This window comes from Nasonia vitripennis (genome assembly GCF_009193385.2).
Source record: "Nasonia vitripennis strain AsymCx chromosome PSR unlocalized genomic scaffold, Nvit_psr_1.1 chrPSR_random0001, whole genome shotgun sequence".
Lineage (NCBI taxonomy): Eukaryota > Metazoa > Arthropoda > Insecta > Hymenoptera > Pteromalidae > Nasonia > Nasonia vitripennis.
Window position 1 is genome coordinate 57,928 of NW_022279660.1, and position 19,064 is coordinate 76,991.

General features: G+C 41.3%; 1 protein-coding gene across 3 annotated transcripts in view; it reads right to left on the reverse strand.

The window, feature by feature from the left end:
• The window catches only part of LOC116417957, a 246,042-nt gene that overhangs the window by 20,377 nt on the left and 206,601 nt on the right, over positions 1-19,064 (reverse strand). For all 3 annotated transcript variants that reach the window (XM_031933154.2, XM_031933152.2, XM_031933153.2), the window contains one exon: positions 11,040-11,147. In XM_031933154.2, the coding sequence (XP_031789014.1) occupies positions 11,040-11,147 (108 nt within the window). The remainder of the gene's footprint in view (positions 1-11,039; positions 11,148-19,064) is intronic.

A 19,064-nucleotide genomic window follows, 5' to 3' on the forward strand; every position in this document is an offset into this window, starting at 1 on the left:
GGCCGCGCTTCTAGCTGGCTCTCCATTGGCTGCCAGTCTGCGCGGATAGCTGAAACGACGAATTTAATCAATCGACGAATATGAATTGAATCACACTTAGTTGAAGTTTAGAAAAATTGTCGGCCATTTTGAATGTCCACCATGTTGGATCCGCCATTTTGAGTTTTCCATATCTGATTCCAGATTCGCCAGCGACCTCAATAACCTAAGTATACAAATTTTGGTATGAATTAGAAAAATTTTGAAAAAAAATATTATTTTTGCGGTCATTTCATGATGTCACAAGCGCCATCTTGGAAAATCTTGGAGGAAAATTCTCAAAAATCAAATGTTTCAACAATAATATCATTTGCATTATGAATCTGTATCATGAATTTCGTTGAAACCGTTCAAATTGTAATAAGCATGTTAAAATGTTGAAAAATTTATTTCTGAATTTTCACCAGATTCAAACTGCCATTATTAAATTTTCCGATAAAAATACCGAAATGCTGACTCCAGATTTGGAAAGAGCGGAAAATTTTACATAAGAAAAGTTTTTGGTTATCATTATTTTCTTTTTTTGACAATTTTCTAGGCGAAAAACCAATCGACTATAAAATGTCCGCTTGGGAAGAAATGGGTTAAGTTGAGTTTTCGCTAGATTCGCGAGGTTTTAGTCGATTTTAGGCGATTTTAGTCGATTAAAGATGTTTAAAGACACCGATAAGGCAGTTGGCGACTGGTGCTTTGCACTAGATGAGGAAGATCTAGTGATGGCGTTATCGTCAATGCAGATGCGGCTAGACGGCTATAAAATAGCCAAAGCAGCCAGACTGCATAGATGGCTGATGGGCGATTACGCCGAAGAAGATTTTAAGCCTGATGCCGAGAGATCAGTGCAAGAAGCTCGCACTGAAAGAGAACGGCTGAGGCAGACCTTCGTCGATGAGACAAGGATAGAGGTTACGGGCATCTCGGTGGTAGATGAATCGTTTAACCCTAAGGCCATTCATTCGTTGGAGCTAGTCGTTCGTGATGAAACAATAAAAACGCGATTAGCCCACACTATTGTTGAACAGCCAGGCATGGAGCAAGCTGACGAGCGGCAAGAAGCAGCGCAAGTGTTAGCAGAGGCTGTTCAGGTAATAACAGCGGATGAGCCGCTCAACCCGAGGGATGATCGAATAGAGATAATCTCGAAGAAGGTGGAAGCAAATGATGCCAAGCTCAATAGATTAGCTCGCCAGATGGATGAGTTAATGCCTATAATGCTAGGAAACGTTGCATCGAGCACAAGGGTCGAGCAAACAACGGCATCACAACGGCCAGTGCAAAGACCTGCAGCAAACACGCAACAGCCGCATGTAAACTTCCAGGATACGTACGAGATCCTAGGTAGTAGCCCTCGGACACCAGAGGAGCATCGGCGTACCTCCCGGTTGAGAAATGCCACTCGACCCTTAGTTGGAGCTGGGGGGGGGGGGGGACGCTGGAGGCATTAGCCCCGATGAATACTGCAGCTTTCGAGAAGGCGTGCCGGCAGCTAATGGACATCGTCCGGATTCATGTCGATCCATGCCAGTCAGGAGAGGCAGGAGATCGCATGGATGTCGGCAGTCAGAAGTCGGAGGAGGGGGAACTCCGCCTGGCAACGCCATCACCAATGACTACACCGCCACCAGCGGCTACGCCAAACCCGGCGAAGGAGGAGACGGCGCCTCGGCGCCTACGATTCGCCGGATTGCCCATTTCGGCAAGGCTGGAGCGACCAGAGCCGCCTAAGGAAGAGGAAGAGGCGCTGCGCGTGATGTCGTCGGCAGATGATGCCAGCGAGGCTGAACGCGCATGGGGCGAAATCAAGCCCTTCGTCGAGGACGCTCTGGCTGCCAGCTTAGAGGCCCGTCAGATGGTGAAGGAGGCCTTCCGCCCGTACGACAATGCCGTGCGGAAATATGGGCCCACCTTCCACCAGCTGGCCGGCAGATGGGCTCGTCTGATCAAGGACGAAAAGGCCACGATGGGGGTCGTCGATCAGGCGAGCCGAGCCAGCCAGGTGAAGAATCACGGTTGACGAAAGTCCGCGAAGAGGCTCAGAGAAGGCGTGCTTTGGAGGAGCGACGCAAGGCCGACCTCGCTTTGGAAGAGGCCAAAGCAGCCATGGAGAAGGCTTGCGAAAGGAAGGCGCGAGCCGAGCGGGAGCTCAACGGAGGCTACCCACTCCGTGCCCCATCCAGGGGAGATCGAGGAGCCGGTCCAGGAAGAGGGCTTACTCGAGGGGCCGTACTCCTTCGCGGAGAGGAAGGTCCCGAAGCCGGGGAAAGGTCCCGAGGACCTCAAAGAGGAGGTGCGCGGTGTGCGACCATCCTCAGGTCGCGCGGGCATCGCGATGCCCTAACTTCCCTCATGGCACTGTTAAGGCTGCCAAGAAGGCGAATAAATAGTTGTTTTTGTTTTCACTAGCTCGCTTGTTTTTCTTGTATATTGCCCTACCTTCCTTCAGAGTATTTTCGAGCTGATCTTTGCTTTCCTCTCTTTCTCGCCTTTCTCGGTTTGACACTTGATTTGTCACTATTGGCGTTCTCTGAGGATGCATTTTACTGTATCCAAAACGTTTCAGCATTTTGTCAATGTAATTTTCTAGAGTCAGATTCATCGTTTGATTTCGCCTGACTCGATTTATTTCGATACCAAGGAAACTCTTGGGCTCTCCCATATCGGACATTTCGAATTTCAACTTAAGTTTTGACGTAATTTCATCAAGCTTTTGTGTGTCATTACTGGCTATCAGTATGTCATCAACATACAGCAACATTATCAGATATTTTTCATTGCTGCGCCAAGTAAAGAGACAGGGCTCTGAATCATGAGACTTTAGACCTAGTTTTATTACTACTTCTGTAAATTTTTCATACCATCTTTTCGGACTTATTTTCAAACCGTACAAAGCACGATGAATTTTACAGACTTTATTTTGTCTGATTTCAGGAGAAACATCAATACCCTCAGGTATTTCCATGTATATTTCACTGTCGATTGTTCCATTCAGAAAAGCTGTCTTAACATCAAGCTGTCTTACTTCGAGATCAAACTTATTTATGATTGCTAGCACTGATCTAATCGGAGGTAGCCGAGAAACAGGTGCATATGTTTCCATTAATTTATAATGGTTTTGATCTTTGAAACCCCTTATCACAAGTCGAGCTGTATACTTGTTTTCATTATTCATTCCAACTTTTGTTTTTAGAACCCATCTTGAGTCAATTATGTTAGGTCTTTTTCCTCCTTGAATCACAGGTCTGTCGACAAGTGTCCAGACTTTGTTTTTCTCCATTGAGTCTAATTCGCCCCTAATAGCCTTTTGCCATTCAAGCTTGTTTTTCGTATTCATGGCTTTTACTTTTCTTGGGCGTCCTCTTCGCCGTTTTTCTCCCTCCGTTTCAGAGATCAAAACTTCATCTTTTTCATCGAACTTAACAAGCCATGTTTCTTTATTTATTTCTTCCATTGGATTTGCCCAATCCTCAATGCTGTTTTTATTGTATTTGTCCCCAAACACGAGCTTTTCATTGAATCGAACATCTCTGCTTTCGTAGTATTTTCCTTCTTCTGGTTTTAAAAATAAATATCCAGTTGGTTTGTAACCTATCAATACTACTCGTTTTCCCAGCTGATCAAACTTAGGTCCTCTTTTCCTTTGTACTTTGATGTAAGCTATACAACCAAAACGCTTGAGTTGTTCCAGGTTGAGTTTAAATTCTGGTTTGAACTTTTCTAAGGGCGGTATCATTTCATTCGAGCTATGAGGCGTCCTATTATAGAAATAAACGGCTGCATTCAGGGCAAGATACCACATATTCTCAGGTAGGCGTGTATCATACATTAAAGCTCTCGTGAGTTTCTGGATGGTCTGATTGAAACGTTCAGCGACTCCATTATGCTCAGGTTTATCTGGGCTAGCTAACTGTAGCACTGTAGCTCTGTTTCGAACTTATCTAGAACTTCTTGTGTATATCCTCCTGTAAATTCTGTACCCTGATCACAACTAAGGTAACAGAACTTAGCATTGGATCCTAGTAAATTTCTCGAGCTTTTAACGAAGGATTCAAGACAATAACCTGTTTTGCTTTTCTGTTTCATAGGATACGCCAACGCAAGTCGTGAATAATCATCGATAAATACAGATATAAATCTGTATTTCTTGGGATGTGTAGCTGGACTAATCGGTCCCATTGTATCTGCGTGAACAATTTGCAGAAGTTCACTCGCTCTCTGTCTAGTCGAACTGAAAGGTAGCTTGTTGAATTTTGACACAATACAAACTTTGCAATCAAGTACAGAATTATCGAACTTAATTTCCTTAAAGTTTTTCAAATTTGGAAACTTTCTTTGGAATTCTTTTAACTTTTTCAACGAAGCGTGTCCCAATCTGACATGCCATAGCATAGCTTTATTAGTGTAAAACAAATTATTGATTTTACTGATGTTAGATTCACAATTTATTCTCTCTAAATCAATTGATTCCGTTAAATTATTAATTTTTCTATCTTTTAGCGATATGACGATTTTCCCATTCCTCACGACGGATTATTAGGACGGAATTATTTGAAAAAGGAAGAAGCAGTTATATTATACCACTATAATGCATTAATGGTGAGCGGAAACGTGATGCATCCCATACCATTTCTGACACTAGAAGAACTTTACGAAATAAAACAAACAATAAAGAAAACAATGACATGAAAAATGCCAAAAATGTATTAAAGATGAATGACAAAATAACATGAAGCCCATCAGTAAAGGAAGATGGAACCATTAATATCCAGAACAACGAAAAAACTATTCACAAAATAAAAGCAAGAACTAGACAAATAGTTCAAATTAACCTAGTGCAATCGACATTAAAGGAAGGGTATATACCTAGAATTGACGTCGGAAACCAAGATGTGTTTTTAATAGAAGGCGTGGTCATTAATGACAACAATACTTGCGAACTCCTAGCCATAAATACAGCTGAACAAGATATCGTTATTGAAGTAGATCCGAGAGAACTCATACCGTTCGAAACAGAAGTCATCTTTCTGGAAGAAACAGACAGTGAATTTGAAGGACAAACTACTTCCAATGAAGCTGAAAGACTAGAAAAGGTAAAACAAACAATAAGAAGAGACCATCTAAACAAGGAAGAGTTAGAAATTGTGAATAGAATCACAGAAGACTACATAGACAGATTCTTACTACCAGGAGATAAGTTACCCTGTACAGACATGATACATTGTCATATACATCTTGAAAAAGTACCCATAAACACCAAACAATATCGAGATCCACCAAAACACAAGCAAGTAGTTCGAGAAAGCGTAGCAAAAATTTGGATAGTACCAAAGAAACCAGACAGCCATGGAAATCCAAGGTAGCGAATCGTAATAGATTTCAGAGAATTAAACAAGAAAACTATAAGAGATGCCTATCCACTACCAAATATAGCAGACATCATGGACCAACTAGGAGGAGCCACATATTTCTCAATTTTTGATCTTGTGAGTGGTTTTCAACAAATACCAATGAACCCAGAAGATTGCTACAAAACAGCTTTTGCAACAATTAACGGACATTATGAGTATATACGCATGCCGGAGGGTTTAAAAAACGTCATTTCTCAGATGGAGAAGAAGTGAATGAAGAAGTACAATGGAGAATACATGAACTCAACCCACATTACGGCACCGAACAAATAGATGAAGTATTAAGCGAGAAAGTCAAGGAATTAATAATTTGATCGTAGATAAAAATTGAACAAAAGCTATACAATGAATATGATTAGACGCTTCTGATAACAGTAAAGTGATAGGATACCCATCAAAAGGAAGAATATCAGACACCACAAAAATTCATCCTCTTGATCCAACAGCAAAAACCACCCCTAACAAGAAAAATTAAGAAATCACAAAAAGAAAAACAAGCATTTTGATAGAAATCCAAGAGGAACAAGACTCAAAAATCAACATAGATTACTCTATGACGCCAGAAATAACCATACCGATGTTTTACCCAATAATGGAAGAATATGAACCAATGAACAAACAATGTGCGACATCAATGCAGAACAACAGATCAACTCAAAGCACAATGAGTAATGAAACATCAAAACAAGAATTTGCAGGAAAAAATTCATAACCATAAGAGAATGTCTAACATACCAAAAAGACAACTTGGCACATTTTATCTCAAAAGCTTGTGAGAACACAACCAGTATAACTAGACTACTAAAAGACATTGGAGCAATAGACTTAAGCAGCATAAAAAATAAAAAACCAAGACTAGGACAAACACGCATAACGCCATATAAGAAACACTACATATTTACCATAGTTGTTCAAGAACGATACTTCAACAACATTACGATTGAAAATATTAACACAGGACTCAAGAACTTCATGAAAACGTTATTAGATAAAGGAATCAAAAGTTTCAGAATATCAAGGAAAGGAGATTTAACAGATCACTTGTACCAGGACTAATGACTGAACTATTAACAATAACATTTCAGAAATACGGACATCGAAGTGAAAGTATGTTACGGAAAGGTAGAATTACCACCAGAGAAAGAACGAAAACAAATTATAACTACACCACATGATACACTCACTGGAGGATAGATAGATAGGTCTTTATTTGCTAAAGCAAAAAAATAATAAAGTAGAGATCACAAGCACTGTGTCGCATACAGTCATATATAAAAATATATAAAACTTATTGTCACATAAAATCACATAAAATCACATTTCGTCATATTCAATTATCACATTAAACTTTTCCAATATTACTTTGTACTCTTAGAGTTTGGTCAAAGACCTATCTGTATTGCACGTTTGAAATCTGAAAATACGTAATACTGAAAGTATCTTGTACGGCCTAGGGCCGAGTCTGACTAGATTAAAAACTAGATTAATATGAAAAATGCAGCGCCAGAGGGCTCAGAGTCGTCACGATTCTATGGCCAGCAGGTGCCGCCGCAGTGCCCCCTTGAAGGAGGCGAGAGATGGCAGGCCTCGCAGAGCAGAAGGGAGAGAGTTCCAGAACCGAGCACCCTCGACCTGGAAGGCCCTATGAGTTATTGAGAACGTATAGGGCGCCCTCCAGATCGGCTTCAATGGAACTCATGGCTGCCCAGTCACAACAAGACAAGAGGTCAACAAGACTGGAAGTGTCTATACACTTGTAATTTCGATAAGAGAAGGTGTCACTCACGGGAGTGGGAGCGTAGATGAGAGCGTAGACGGGGAGCAATGAGAAACGTACCTGGATCGGAGAGCTGTGAAATAAATTATCTAGCGAGACATCCATGACACAATGCTTGCCGAAACTAGGCAGCCACTCATTCTTAGATTCCAGGATCGTGTCGTTATCGTCGGTCATGATGAGGTCAATCCATGTATGAGACGATGAGGTATGAAGAGATAACTTTTCGGACGGACGCTTGATAGTAGTTGCGTCGTCCGAGTCAGACAATAGGTCCGAATTCATATCACCCATTATGATCTTATGACTAAATTCACCGCATAAGTCCCGCAACACATCAAAAAGGTCTGAGTCCTTTTGCATAGGGATTTTCGGGGGCATGTAAATAACACCTAGCAGCACCGGAGGTGAGTCGCCCCTCTGTTCGCTGCAAAATAGATACTCCGGGATTCTGGTTTTCCTAGACCCATGGTACTAGAAGAGACAACCTTTGTAATTTTCAATCCATTGCGTACAAATAAGGCGACGCCTCCTCCGATTACATTTCTGTCCTGCCTGATGATGGAATATCCCCCGATGCTAACCAGGCTGTCATCCACAATCGGACCCAGCCATGTCTCTGCAAAGCCGAAGATGTCAGGGAATTTATTTCGAAAAGGTCAGTAATATAAGAATCAAAAGAGCTGACTAGAAAATAAATATCTACACCGACATCAACTACCTTAAAATAAAAGCGGTACTCAAAGAAGGAGATGAACTAAAACACCTAGTGAACTTAATGATATACGTAATAAGAACAGAATCAACCTTAGATAACCTCATAAAAAGCAATGAAAATATTCTAGATGTATTAAGAAAACTAAAAGAAGGAAAAGTACACCCAGAATTAATACAACCCACAACACTACATCAAATCGCAACGGACATAAAAAGAGCAGGAGGAGATTTAGACTTCCCAATACTAGCCGAACATATCAGGACAGAAGAAATAACAAGAGTGTCCAATATAGATGCCATATATCAAGATGGGAGAACCATCGCCGTCTTACATCTACCTCTAGTAGACAGAACACCATACCATTTATAAGAAACACATTCAGTAGATACACCTCAACATAAGAAAAACAAAACCATAGGCACAGAATTCATACGACCTTCTTATAAATATATAGCAGTAAGGTCAGATCAAGCGAAATATATAGAATTTCAAGAAGACCCGGAGGACAAATGTACAGACACACTACGCATACATATGCCCGATTCTAGGAGCAATGAGAAACGTACCTGGATCGGAGAGCTGTGAAATAAATTTGTTATTAAACCCCATTAAAAAAGCATTACAAACATGTGATATAAGGTACAAAGTTACAACAACAACTCAGTGGAACTACATCGAACATGATAAATCTTGGCTATACTCCAACAACCACAAAGAAACCCTAAATGTAAGTAGCCCAAATCAAAGGAGATGAGTACGCGATAATAGAAAAGGCAGGAATAATACGTATTGCACCAGCATGCATTGGTAGAACACAAGATACCATAATCTCAGGAGAACTAACCAAATGAGCAGAATTTACATATAAACCACAAATTGACCTAAGAATAACGAACGTAAATTCACTGTTAAATGAAGACAACGACGAAACCAATACCAAAGATATACCAGAAACAGACATACTAGGACCCAAAATAACCAACAACCAATAATCAAGGCAGACCCCTACACGACATTATAACAGAATTAAGACAAATAGTCTAATATATGGTGGATTAACGAGCCAATTAAATAATAATTATAACACTGATAATCACAAAATAAAATCGCCCTGTTCACGAAACCGACGACGATGAATCAAACCGATGCGCTCAAACTCATTTCGCAATGAAAATATAGAATTTAGAAGAATACCCTTACCCATAATGCCAACCCCAACGCGAGATAATCATGCAACCAATATAACAGTAGAAGAACCAAAACCCAAATATGCACCAACAACAAATAAATATAATTTACCAAAACAAGATTAATATCAACTAACACAATGGCAACTCGAGCACAACATATGGTTTCAATATTCAGCGACAATACTATACCAACATGGCTTGTTCTAAAAGAATTCGAACAAGTGCAACACAACACACAATAACAACTGAAAACCACAGATATGTAATAGGAACCAAAAGAATCACCATGAAATTCCATACCGAAAAAGAAGCCAAACGACCCTACGAGAAAAAATTGAATTAACAAACACAAGAAAATTCCAAAAACGAGAACGAAGCATGAACAAAGAATATCATCAACGCGAAACAAGGAACAAACCGCCAACAACGCAACATGTTAGTATAAAATCCGATATACATGCAGTGGACAACTCCAAATTCAAAACTACAACTCACGAAAACAGACTTTTCTGCGTACTACCATGGAGAATCAACGACAAAGAGAAAGCCTTCATCAGTGTTCTTCAGACACTTTGCCCAATTCGGAACAATGATGTACTACGAGACAGTTATAGATAAGAAAGGACGTCTAACATATGGATATGTCAAATATGCCAGAACAGAAGGTTTACCAAGCTACATTTGCAGAACAAGCATCCAGTTCAAGAGAACCCCGGACAAAAGAGGAGAAAACACGGCCACTTTGGAGGTCAAATACGAAGAAGAAGAAGGCGTAACCAAACTGACGCGACGATACGAATTACTGGTAGAAAAAGAAAAAAAAAAGACGAAAACATTACTGAGAACAATAACTTACAGACTGAAACAACTGAAACGACAGAACAGACAAGACAACGACCCCGTAACCCTTTAGATCACATGAAAATAGGAGGGTTATATCAATTAAACGAAAAAATATTGATAGGGACTTACTCAGGCGAAATCGAAGACATAGAAGCCGTTTTCAAAAATGAAGGCATTTTTGAAACAGTACAGTTAACACCCAGAAATATACAGTAAAATTGCAAAAGATTTCAAAGTAACGTACCAAATGGCACACCAAGCCCGAAGAGCCGCAAGATTGACTGTTCAAGGAGACAGCATAGATGATGAAGATGAAATCAATTCAACAAGCACAGATGATCAAAGTTCCAACAGCTACGTATCAGTATCAGAAGAGAAGAGCAACTAAACCAAAGCCATCACCAAGGACACCATATGCATCAGAGTACCATCGACGCAAACCGTAAAAGATACAAAATCATAAGTTCGGACAAATAAAAGACGTACGAACATTACAATCAAAAGAACAAAAAGCAGAAGTGCCATCAGAATATTACATGGCATTGTTACAATATCTACAGTGTGTTGACGCACAAGATGCCTTAGAAGACGCTGACACGATATATAAAGCAAGGTACGCCACAACAATACAAACAGCAACGCGACAGCCACCGAATTTACATACGTGGTGTATGTAAATTCGGCCTATTACATCCGCGATGACATAAATTTTCAAATTCTTTAACGCTCGCAAAATTCAATAATTGACGAAACCGAATAACTAATATTAGAGCTGCGCCTGTAAAATGATAAGCGTTATCTCTTCTCTTTGGTTTATCTTAGGGTGCTATGGAAGTTCTTTCTTTCTTTGCTACAGTTTATGCCCTGTATGAGAATACTATTGTGACTGGCGACTTTAACTCGAATCTTTTGGAGCCTGACAGTAAGACAACTAAACAAACTCTCTCTCTCTCTCTCTCTCTCTCTCTCTCTCTCTCTCTCTCTCTCTGCATAATGCATAATGTATGCTGTTTTTAATTTGAATTTAAAGAGTCAAATTTTACTTATATAAGGAATTTATTCTTTACCTCATCAAAGCTTTGATTTCCGAAACTTTCTTGTGAATCTCCTGAATCAATATTCTCGTCACTTGATTCATCCAAGATAGCTTCTGATATATCATTTCTTGCATTTCTCTGTAAATTAAATAAGAAAAATGAAGTTTAAATTTGGAGAATAAGCAGAACAAAAAATAAAATTAAGTAATAGTTTAGAAACTTCTCAATATGTTTATTATTTGCAATCTTAATCTCACATTTACACATCTACTTACATATCCAAGTAGAAGATATACATGTGTATATTTTATCTACTCAGAATAAGTACTAAACGTGTATCCATAAGATAACACGTATATATAAGGCTAACTCAGAGACGAGACTAAATACAAACGATTCGGATACTTTTTTTACACTCGACGTACAAAATCGTTTAGAAGTTTAGCGAAGAACGTTTTGAAAATTTGTAAGGGCGACTAAATTAGTAACTTCGCTTACGTTAACTTACGCTGTCATCGGTTTATAACCTAAGAATGTAATCAACATATAAATTTTTAAATCGTTCTTCGTAGATGCAGGTTTTTGCACGTCTAGTGCACTTATATATTTGTATAATCTTAAAATAATCATCGGTTTTTTCTCTTATTTTAAGTTTCTTTTTTTTCTGTTATTTCAATTACTTAACTACATATACGTAGATTATTTAGAATATTTAATTAAGATTATCGAAGTTGTATAAAATGAAACGTTTAACTTTTAATGCTCTGTGCGATAAAATTGTCTCTCCAAAAAGAGATAAAGAGATCTAGTTAAAAAAGATGAGAGAGGAAAGTATGTAGAAGAATACTTACTCAGTTGTAATCGAACCACCTGGGTATGTACGCCACGGACGTATCTACGCCATAAAGGATAAAGACTACGTTAAAAGCCGTTTGAATCTCCCGCCTCCCAGCTGCGCTCTCTTCCCTTACTCAAGCGCGAGACCGCCGGGTTGGGTTAGATCAGTGCCGCGAGACTGTCGCGTATGAGCGATACAATTAGCAAATTTGAAAACTACATACATTTGGTCAACAACCGCGCTCTAGTAAGCATCTCTCTGCAATTAACTTTTAATTTATTGAACTCACGTCGTATCTCAAATTATTGTTGTTCGAGCATATTGAATTATAGTGTTAATAATATTAAGATTTAGTATAAGACTGTTTGTACGTTATAATATTAAGTGTAGTTTTAAGTGCTTGTGTTATACTAGACTCTGGAAGGCGTTCGCACAGGCGAATTTCCTGGTTTTATTTAAAACTTGGGATATGATCCCTCAGAGTATGTTCCCTTAAGGTCATAAACTTCTTTTCAATTTTCAGAGTGCAGAATGTCCACTGGGTCCTGAAATGTCGACTTTAGCGTGTCCAGGTGAGGGCAATCTTGACCTTCTCAACTCTGAAAATTTAAAAATGTGTATGGGCGGAAGGAAGCATGCTCTGAGGGATCATATCCCAAGTTTTAAGTCAAACCAGTATATCCCATAAAAGATATTTGATATTATGCCAATTTTAAGCTGTAAAATCAAATATCTGTTATCATATACATTGGTTTGATTTAAAACTTGGGATATGATCCCTCAGAGTAGGTTCCCTTGTGCTCATATACGTTATTTCAATTTTCAGAGTGCAGAAGATCAAGTTTTCCCTCACCTGGATACGCTAAAATTGACATTTCAGGACCAAGTGGACCTTCTGCACACTGAATTTTAAAAAAAGTATACGGGCACAAGGGAACATGCTCTGAGGGATCATATCCCAAGTTTTAAATCAAACCAGTATATCCAATAAGAGATATTTTATTTTATGCAAATATCAAGCTATAAAAACAAATATTTCCTATCGGATGCACTGGTTTGATTTTTCTAAAATTACTTGATTCAAACGTCTCAAATGTTTCCAACCTATTTTTATAAACTTGGAAATTTTACATTACATTACATTACATTACACGACTCGTTGAAAAACTTTTTTTCCAGCATTTGATTTTTTCTTCGGATCTACTTAATTAAATGAATTAAAATTTATATGATAAATAGACCTCATAACCTCCTATAACACATGAATTTAATATATGAATTTTCTCACAACATTCTAAGCTTTAATTAGTACATAAGGTATAACAGTAGAAAAAGGTTAAAGGTAAAAAGGCTATAATGTTTAACAGTAGTAAAAAGGCAAGAATCAAATTGAAATGTTTGGTTTGGTTAGCATTATATATAGCATCCAGATCCCTGATCTTTGGGATGTTTATGAAACCAGTTGATTTCAAAGTTAATAGGATTCAAAATATGTTTCTCTCGCCCTGTATACTCGGTATAACTGAACGTAACTACATCGCTTAGATCTCAGCTTCTACTTAATCTAATTCAATCAATCTATGCTCATTTTTTTGTTTCTTTTTACCAATTCGGGAAAATAGAATTTTTAAAATGCAATTTTGCGCATTCTACAAAATTTCTAAAATTGCTTTTACACCCAGGTGTAAAAAATATTGTTCGATAAACGTGCAAATGATGATTCTGCACTTTGCACGGATTCAAAATATACTATTATCCCTCCTTTCATAATTATTATTACCATCCTTATATAATTAATTATAGGAACGTAACTTATTTTGACGGACGCTATATAAGTGTCAATGAATTGGCAGCGGTTTTTATATGTTTAAAATTCAGCACCTAAACAATTAAATAATATTGTCAAGTAATTATATTGTTAAGTGACGAAGCTGTTTAGTTACACATAAAGAGAAGAGAAGCTTCGTGGCGTAACGCACTCTAAAGGAATGCAAAACATACATCTCCTCTCTTCTGTAACTGAAGCACAGCGTATGCTTCGGTTGCACCTTTGTACAGAAAGGAGAAGCATGGTTCAGAGAGGGAGAAGGCTACTTCACTTTCAAGGTAGTAGCCGCGGATATCATGGGACCGTTCCCTACCAGTAAATCCGGAATGTCTTACATACGCGTCCGTCGGCCCTCTTCACAAAGTGGATAAAGGTTAAGGCGCTACGGAAAGCTACCGGGAAAGCAATCAAAGACGCGATTTTAGACCTAATAATTAACAGATGGGGTATTAACAGTACACCACGCGTACTATTGACAGACAACGGAACAGAGTTCGTAAATAAAATCATGTCCGAACTAGCGAAAGAACTAAAATTTCATCATTCAAACACTCCACCCTATAGACCTCAAGCAAACCCTGTCGAAAGGGTAAGTTTAGAGTACTAAAAACTATGATTTGCGCTTTTATTGGCCAAGATCATAGCGAATGGGACATCCATCTGCTCGATTTTCGCTACGCCTTCAACACTGCTAAACATACATCCACCGGTGTCACGCCAGCTTTTCTCAACTTCGGCCGAGAACGACTATCTTTATTAAACTTACGTAGAGAAATCGATGCACTAACTGACCTCGACAAGACTGACGAACTGACATGGGTAGCGCGCATGAAAAGACTATCGGCGATCCACGACTGGATCGCCCTAAACATGCAAAAAGCGCACGACCAACAGGCCCATTACCACGACAAGCGACACCGCGTAGTATTGCGCGTACATTTGTAACCGGAGAGAAATTATTATTGAAAAACCGAGTACTATCCAACGCTGATAAAAACATAGCAGCCAAATTGACAAATAAATTCAAGGGACCGTTCACTATAACCAAAATACTCTCATCATTAGTCTACGAACTAGTGAGCACGGACGGGAAAGTGTTGCCCCGCATACATATCACGGATTTAAAGAAATACAACCAAACTGGACGGACTGACGATGCGGACTGACAGATTTTGTGTATACGATTCCAACCTTATCATCTCACTAACCCACGTGTATCCTTTCAGCTCTGATCTGCCGACATTTTCGTCACTATCGTCACCAACGCCGCTAAGCTTCACGCACCAGCGAAACATAACACATACACTTACACTCACACTATCAAGCCATTCAACCACACTCACACACCACGCAATATCGCTCACACAGTAACACACACACACACACACACACACACTATCGTTACACTCACTATCTCACACACAAATACGCATACTTTGTCGTTCACACAACAACTCACGCACACTGCCGTTGCACTCATTATCGCACACACAAATACACATACGTTGTCCCTCACACAAGAACACACACTATCGCTACACCCACTCTCAGTACACGAAAACGCCACGTGACCATGTCGGGCACACGCGACATCGACGAGGACATCCTTCTGGGGGACGACGACGACTTCGCAGTCAACGGGGATTTTGACTTCGAGGTCGCAGTAGCAACTAGTACGTCGTCCGGTAAAACTATTCGCAATGCCTCTGTAAAATGTAGCTTATGTAACGGTCCTCATCAGCTTCAAGCCTGTCCAAGGTTCATTAGTATGTCGACTTCCGCTCGTTTTAAACATTGTAAAAAGGAAAGATTGTGTCTCAATTGTTTGAGATCTGGACATTTGGCTGATTGCACCTCTCAGAATCGTTGCGCCAATTGTAAGGGCAGACACCACACGAGGATTCACTCGGTGTGGCGTACTAGTGTGGCACAATAGTGTGGCGTTTTGACATTTCGAAGCCTATCGAAGATTATAGGTTGTTGACGGTTACGTATGGTACGCGCTCCGCTCCATACCTTTCAATTCGAACTCTTGCGACGTTGCAAACGTCGCAGCCGCGTCGAGACGAGGAATCTCGTTCGATGCGGCCAAGCCCTGAGTGCGCGGAAGAAACAAGCGAATCGACGTGTTGTTGTCGGCGCCGGCCTGTCCTCAAGTTCGGGGAACGGGCTAGCTAATCGTCATCGTCGGCGGGAAAGTGAGCATCGTTGGCGCGAGAGCAAGCCTCGTCGGCGCGCGCGCTGAAAGGTCCTCCGCATGTCGCGAGCCAATCAGCGGGCGCCGATGCGCGGCTTGCTATCCGCGCGGACTGGCAGCCAATCGGGAGCCAGCAAGAAGCGCGGGCCCGACGAGCACGAGAGAGTGAGCGCGAGAACGAGCGGGGAAATCAGAGAGTTCTCTCACGACTGTCGACGGAGCACGTCGACGTTTGTGAGAGTTGAGTGCGTTCTCCTCTGCTTGTCGACCCGAGGTCGACGACTAGAGGAGATTGGGAGAGTCTCCCAAGAGTGCGAGAGTGCGCGTGTGTTTCAGGTGCAGCGCGTTGGCACTAGGAAGTGCCAACGCCCGGACGAGCCAGCGACCATCCTGACGAGAGGGAGAAGGCCGGCCAGTCCGCCACCATCATCCGGAAGACCAGAGCAGCCAGCAACATCGGCGTGGAAGAGCCGAAGCCGCCAGCTGCTATCAGGTCCGGGAGGAGTCCCGGAGACGACGACGGGAGCACCGACGGACGTCCACCGGAAGCCGAGAGAAGAGAGTGAGTAAGCGAGAGAGAGAGAGAGAGAGAGAGAGAGAAAGCCGTGGGTGTGTGAGAGAGAGAGAGAGAGTGAGACGGGAGAGTACCGCACACCTCGCGTGGATGACGTCGAGGTGTGCGGTGCGGGCGCACACCTCGACGTCATCCACGCGAGGCGTCGAGCCAGCGTGCGCGAGAGTGAGAGAGAGAGAGAGCGAGAGAAGAGTGAGTGAGACGAGAGAGTGGTGTGCGGTGGGGCGCACACCTATACGTCTTCTGCGCGAGGCGTCTAGCCAGCGCACGCGATAAATGAGCGTCAAACCGTTCGGCTATCGTGGAGGATATCCAGGCCAAAAAGCAGAAAGAGTTTGCTGTCGAATGGGATGAGGCAGTTTCTGCATTGGGCCTAAAATGGACACCATCGAGCACAGATTCGCTTCGTTCCGAGGTTAAGATTCCAGTTTCTCCAATGGTTATATCTAAAAGAGCGATTCTGTCGGAGATATCGAAGCTGTTTGATCCACTTGGTTAGCTGTCTCCTGTATTAGTCAGGGCCAAACTTATGCTCCAGGATTTGTGGATTAATGGTGTCGACTGGGACTCACCTCTCACGGGAGAACTTCTGGAGCAATGGCAGACGTTGAGGTCTGATCTTCCTGAACTGGCTCAGTTGCACATTCCTCGTTGGTTTGGTTCTTCATCGCAAATATCGTGGGAGTTGCATGGGTTTTCTAACGTATCTCGGAGAGCTTTCATCGCTGCAGCATATATGGTAATACCAGGGCAGAGATCGGCGTTGATTATGTCCAAGACGAAAGTAGCTCCTATTAAGACGGAGAGTTTACCTCGATTGGAGTTGTGTGGCTCGGTGCTGTTGGTTAGATTGTTGAAGCACCTATTAGGTGGGATTTTATTGAAGCCTGTTTTAGTGCATTGCTGGACAGATTCCAAGGTAGTGTTAGATACACGTCATTAACGTTCGAGGAAATGTCGACAGTTGCTCAGATCGAGGCATGCTTGAATTCTCAGCCGCTCTGCCCACTGAGCTCTGAATCCACTGATGCGGTGGCACTTACGCCTGGTCACTTTCTTGTGAACGCTCCTCTCAATTTATTGCCCGAGCCCTTTGACGACGTGAACCTAAAATCTCGCACTTGCAGGTGGAAGCTGCTCTCGGTTATGAGAAACCATTTCTGGGAGCGATGGCGACTGGAGGTATTGCATCATTTACAGCAAAGAAACAAGTGGCTGACTCCTGGACGCCAGTTGGTCGTGGGCGACTTGGTGCTTCTGAAGGACGAGCTCTGTCCTCGATCCAGGTGGCCACTGGGTCGAATTACAGCGATACATCCAGGGAAAGATGGTCTCGTTCGAGTTGTTACCATCCGTACAGCCAATTCCGAGTTCCAGCGACCTGTTGTGATGGTCACTTTTCAGTTCCCAGCCTTCAACCGGACTCCAGTGAAGACTGAAGAGTTTCCCAGTTGTCGCCAATCGAAGAGATTTTACATACAACACCTACACTGTAACCTCATTTAGCTCGTAAATAGATAACAACCTAGTCAACTGTTTTAAATATAGATTCATTGGAGTATTATTTTGTTCTTTAGTATTAGCTTTGCTAGAAATTTTGCGTTAGATTATTCAAGTATATAGGCGAATTTAACATTGTATCAAATTTATTGTAAAGTTGTTAAACTTAAATTGTTGTAAACTAGTTTATTGATCGAATGTTCGATATAAGGATTGGTACCAAAGAAAATTTAGTGAGAACATTCGATCGGTGGAGTCATGATAGGGATTAGCTTCTCTCGAAGTAGGCTTTCCTATCTTAAAATAATGTTAGTTGTTGATTGCCGGTCTCCTTATTGCTGCGCGGCAGCAAGAGGGGCGGTATGTTCGATTATTAGACGGTTACGCAGAGACAGAGAGAGAGAGAAAGAGCGAGAAGGTTCAAGAGGCGAGCTGTTGTCGCTTGAAATCGAATGTATTTGCCTGCTCACACGGCAGCTCGCGCTCGCTCGTTCCTACTCTCTCTCTCTCTCTCTCTCTCTCTCTCTCTCTCTCTCTCTCTCTCGCTCTCTCTCTCTCTCTTTCTCTCTCTCTCTGACTGTTGCTTGTCAGTACGTATTGCCGAAAGACAGTGAGCGCACGTACTCACCTCACTGTGTCGACCGTGACAATATTGTAGTCGGTGTCACGTCGGTACTTTAATACAGTAGCCTTTATAATTTTTCCTTTAACTTGAACACTTATAATTATTATATATAATAACTAGTGGGGCTCCGCCCCCCTGCTCGCTGCGCTCGCCAACCCCCCGATTCTTGTTTTAGTGTAAATTTAATTTTCAACGTAATTGTTAGAAGCCGACAAAAAAAGAGGTTAAATTCATACCACTTGTCTTTTTGACGGTCGAAAGATGAATTTTTACGAGGCAGAAAATTCTTACACCGCAACGACCGTGATCATCCTTTCGAAACGAGGCGAATATAAAAACTTTGATTTTCACGTACTTCTAGAATACCTTATCCGTATATCTATATACATCTGCGATTGCTGAGCTCGAATAATAAAATCTCGCGCTTTCGCGAGAGAGATACGATCTTCGCTGTAGTCGTTAATGGTTATATTCTCGGAAAAAGATCGAGGAT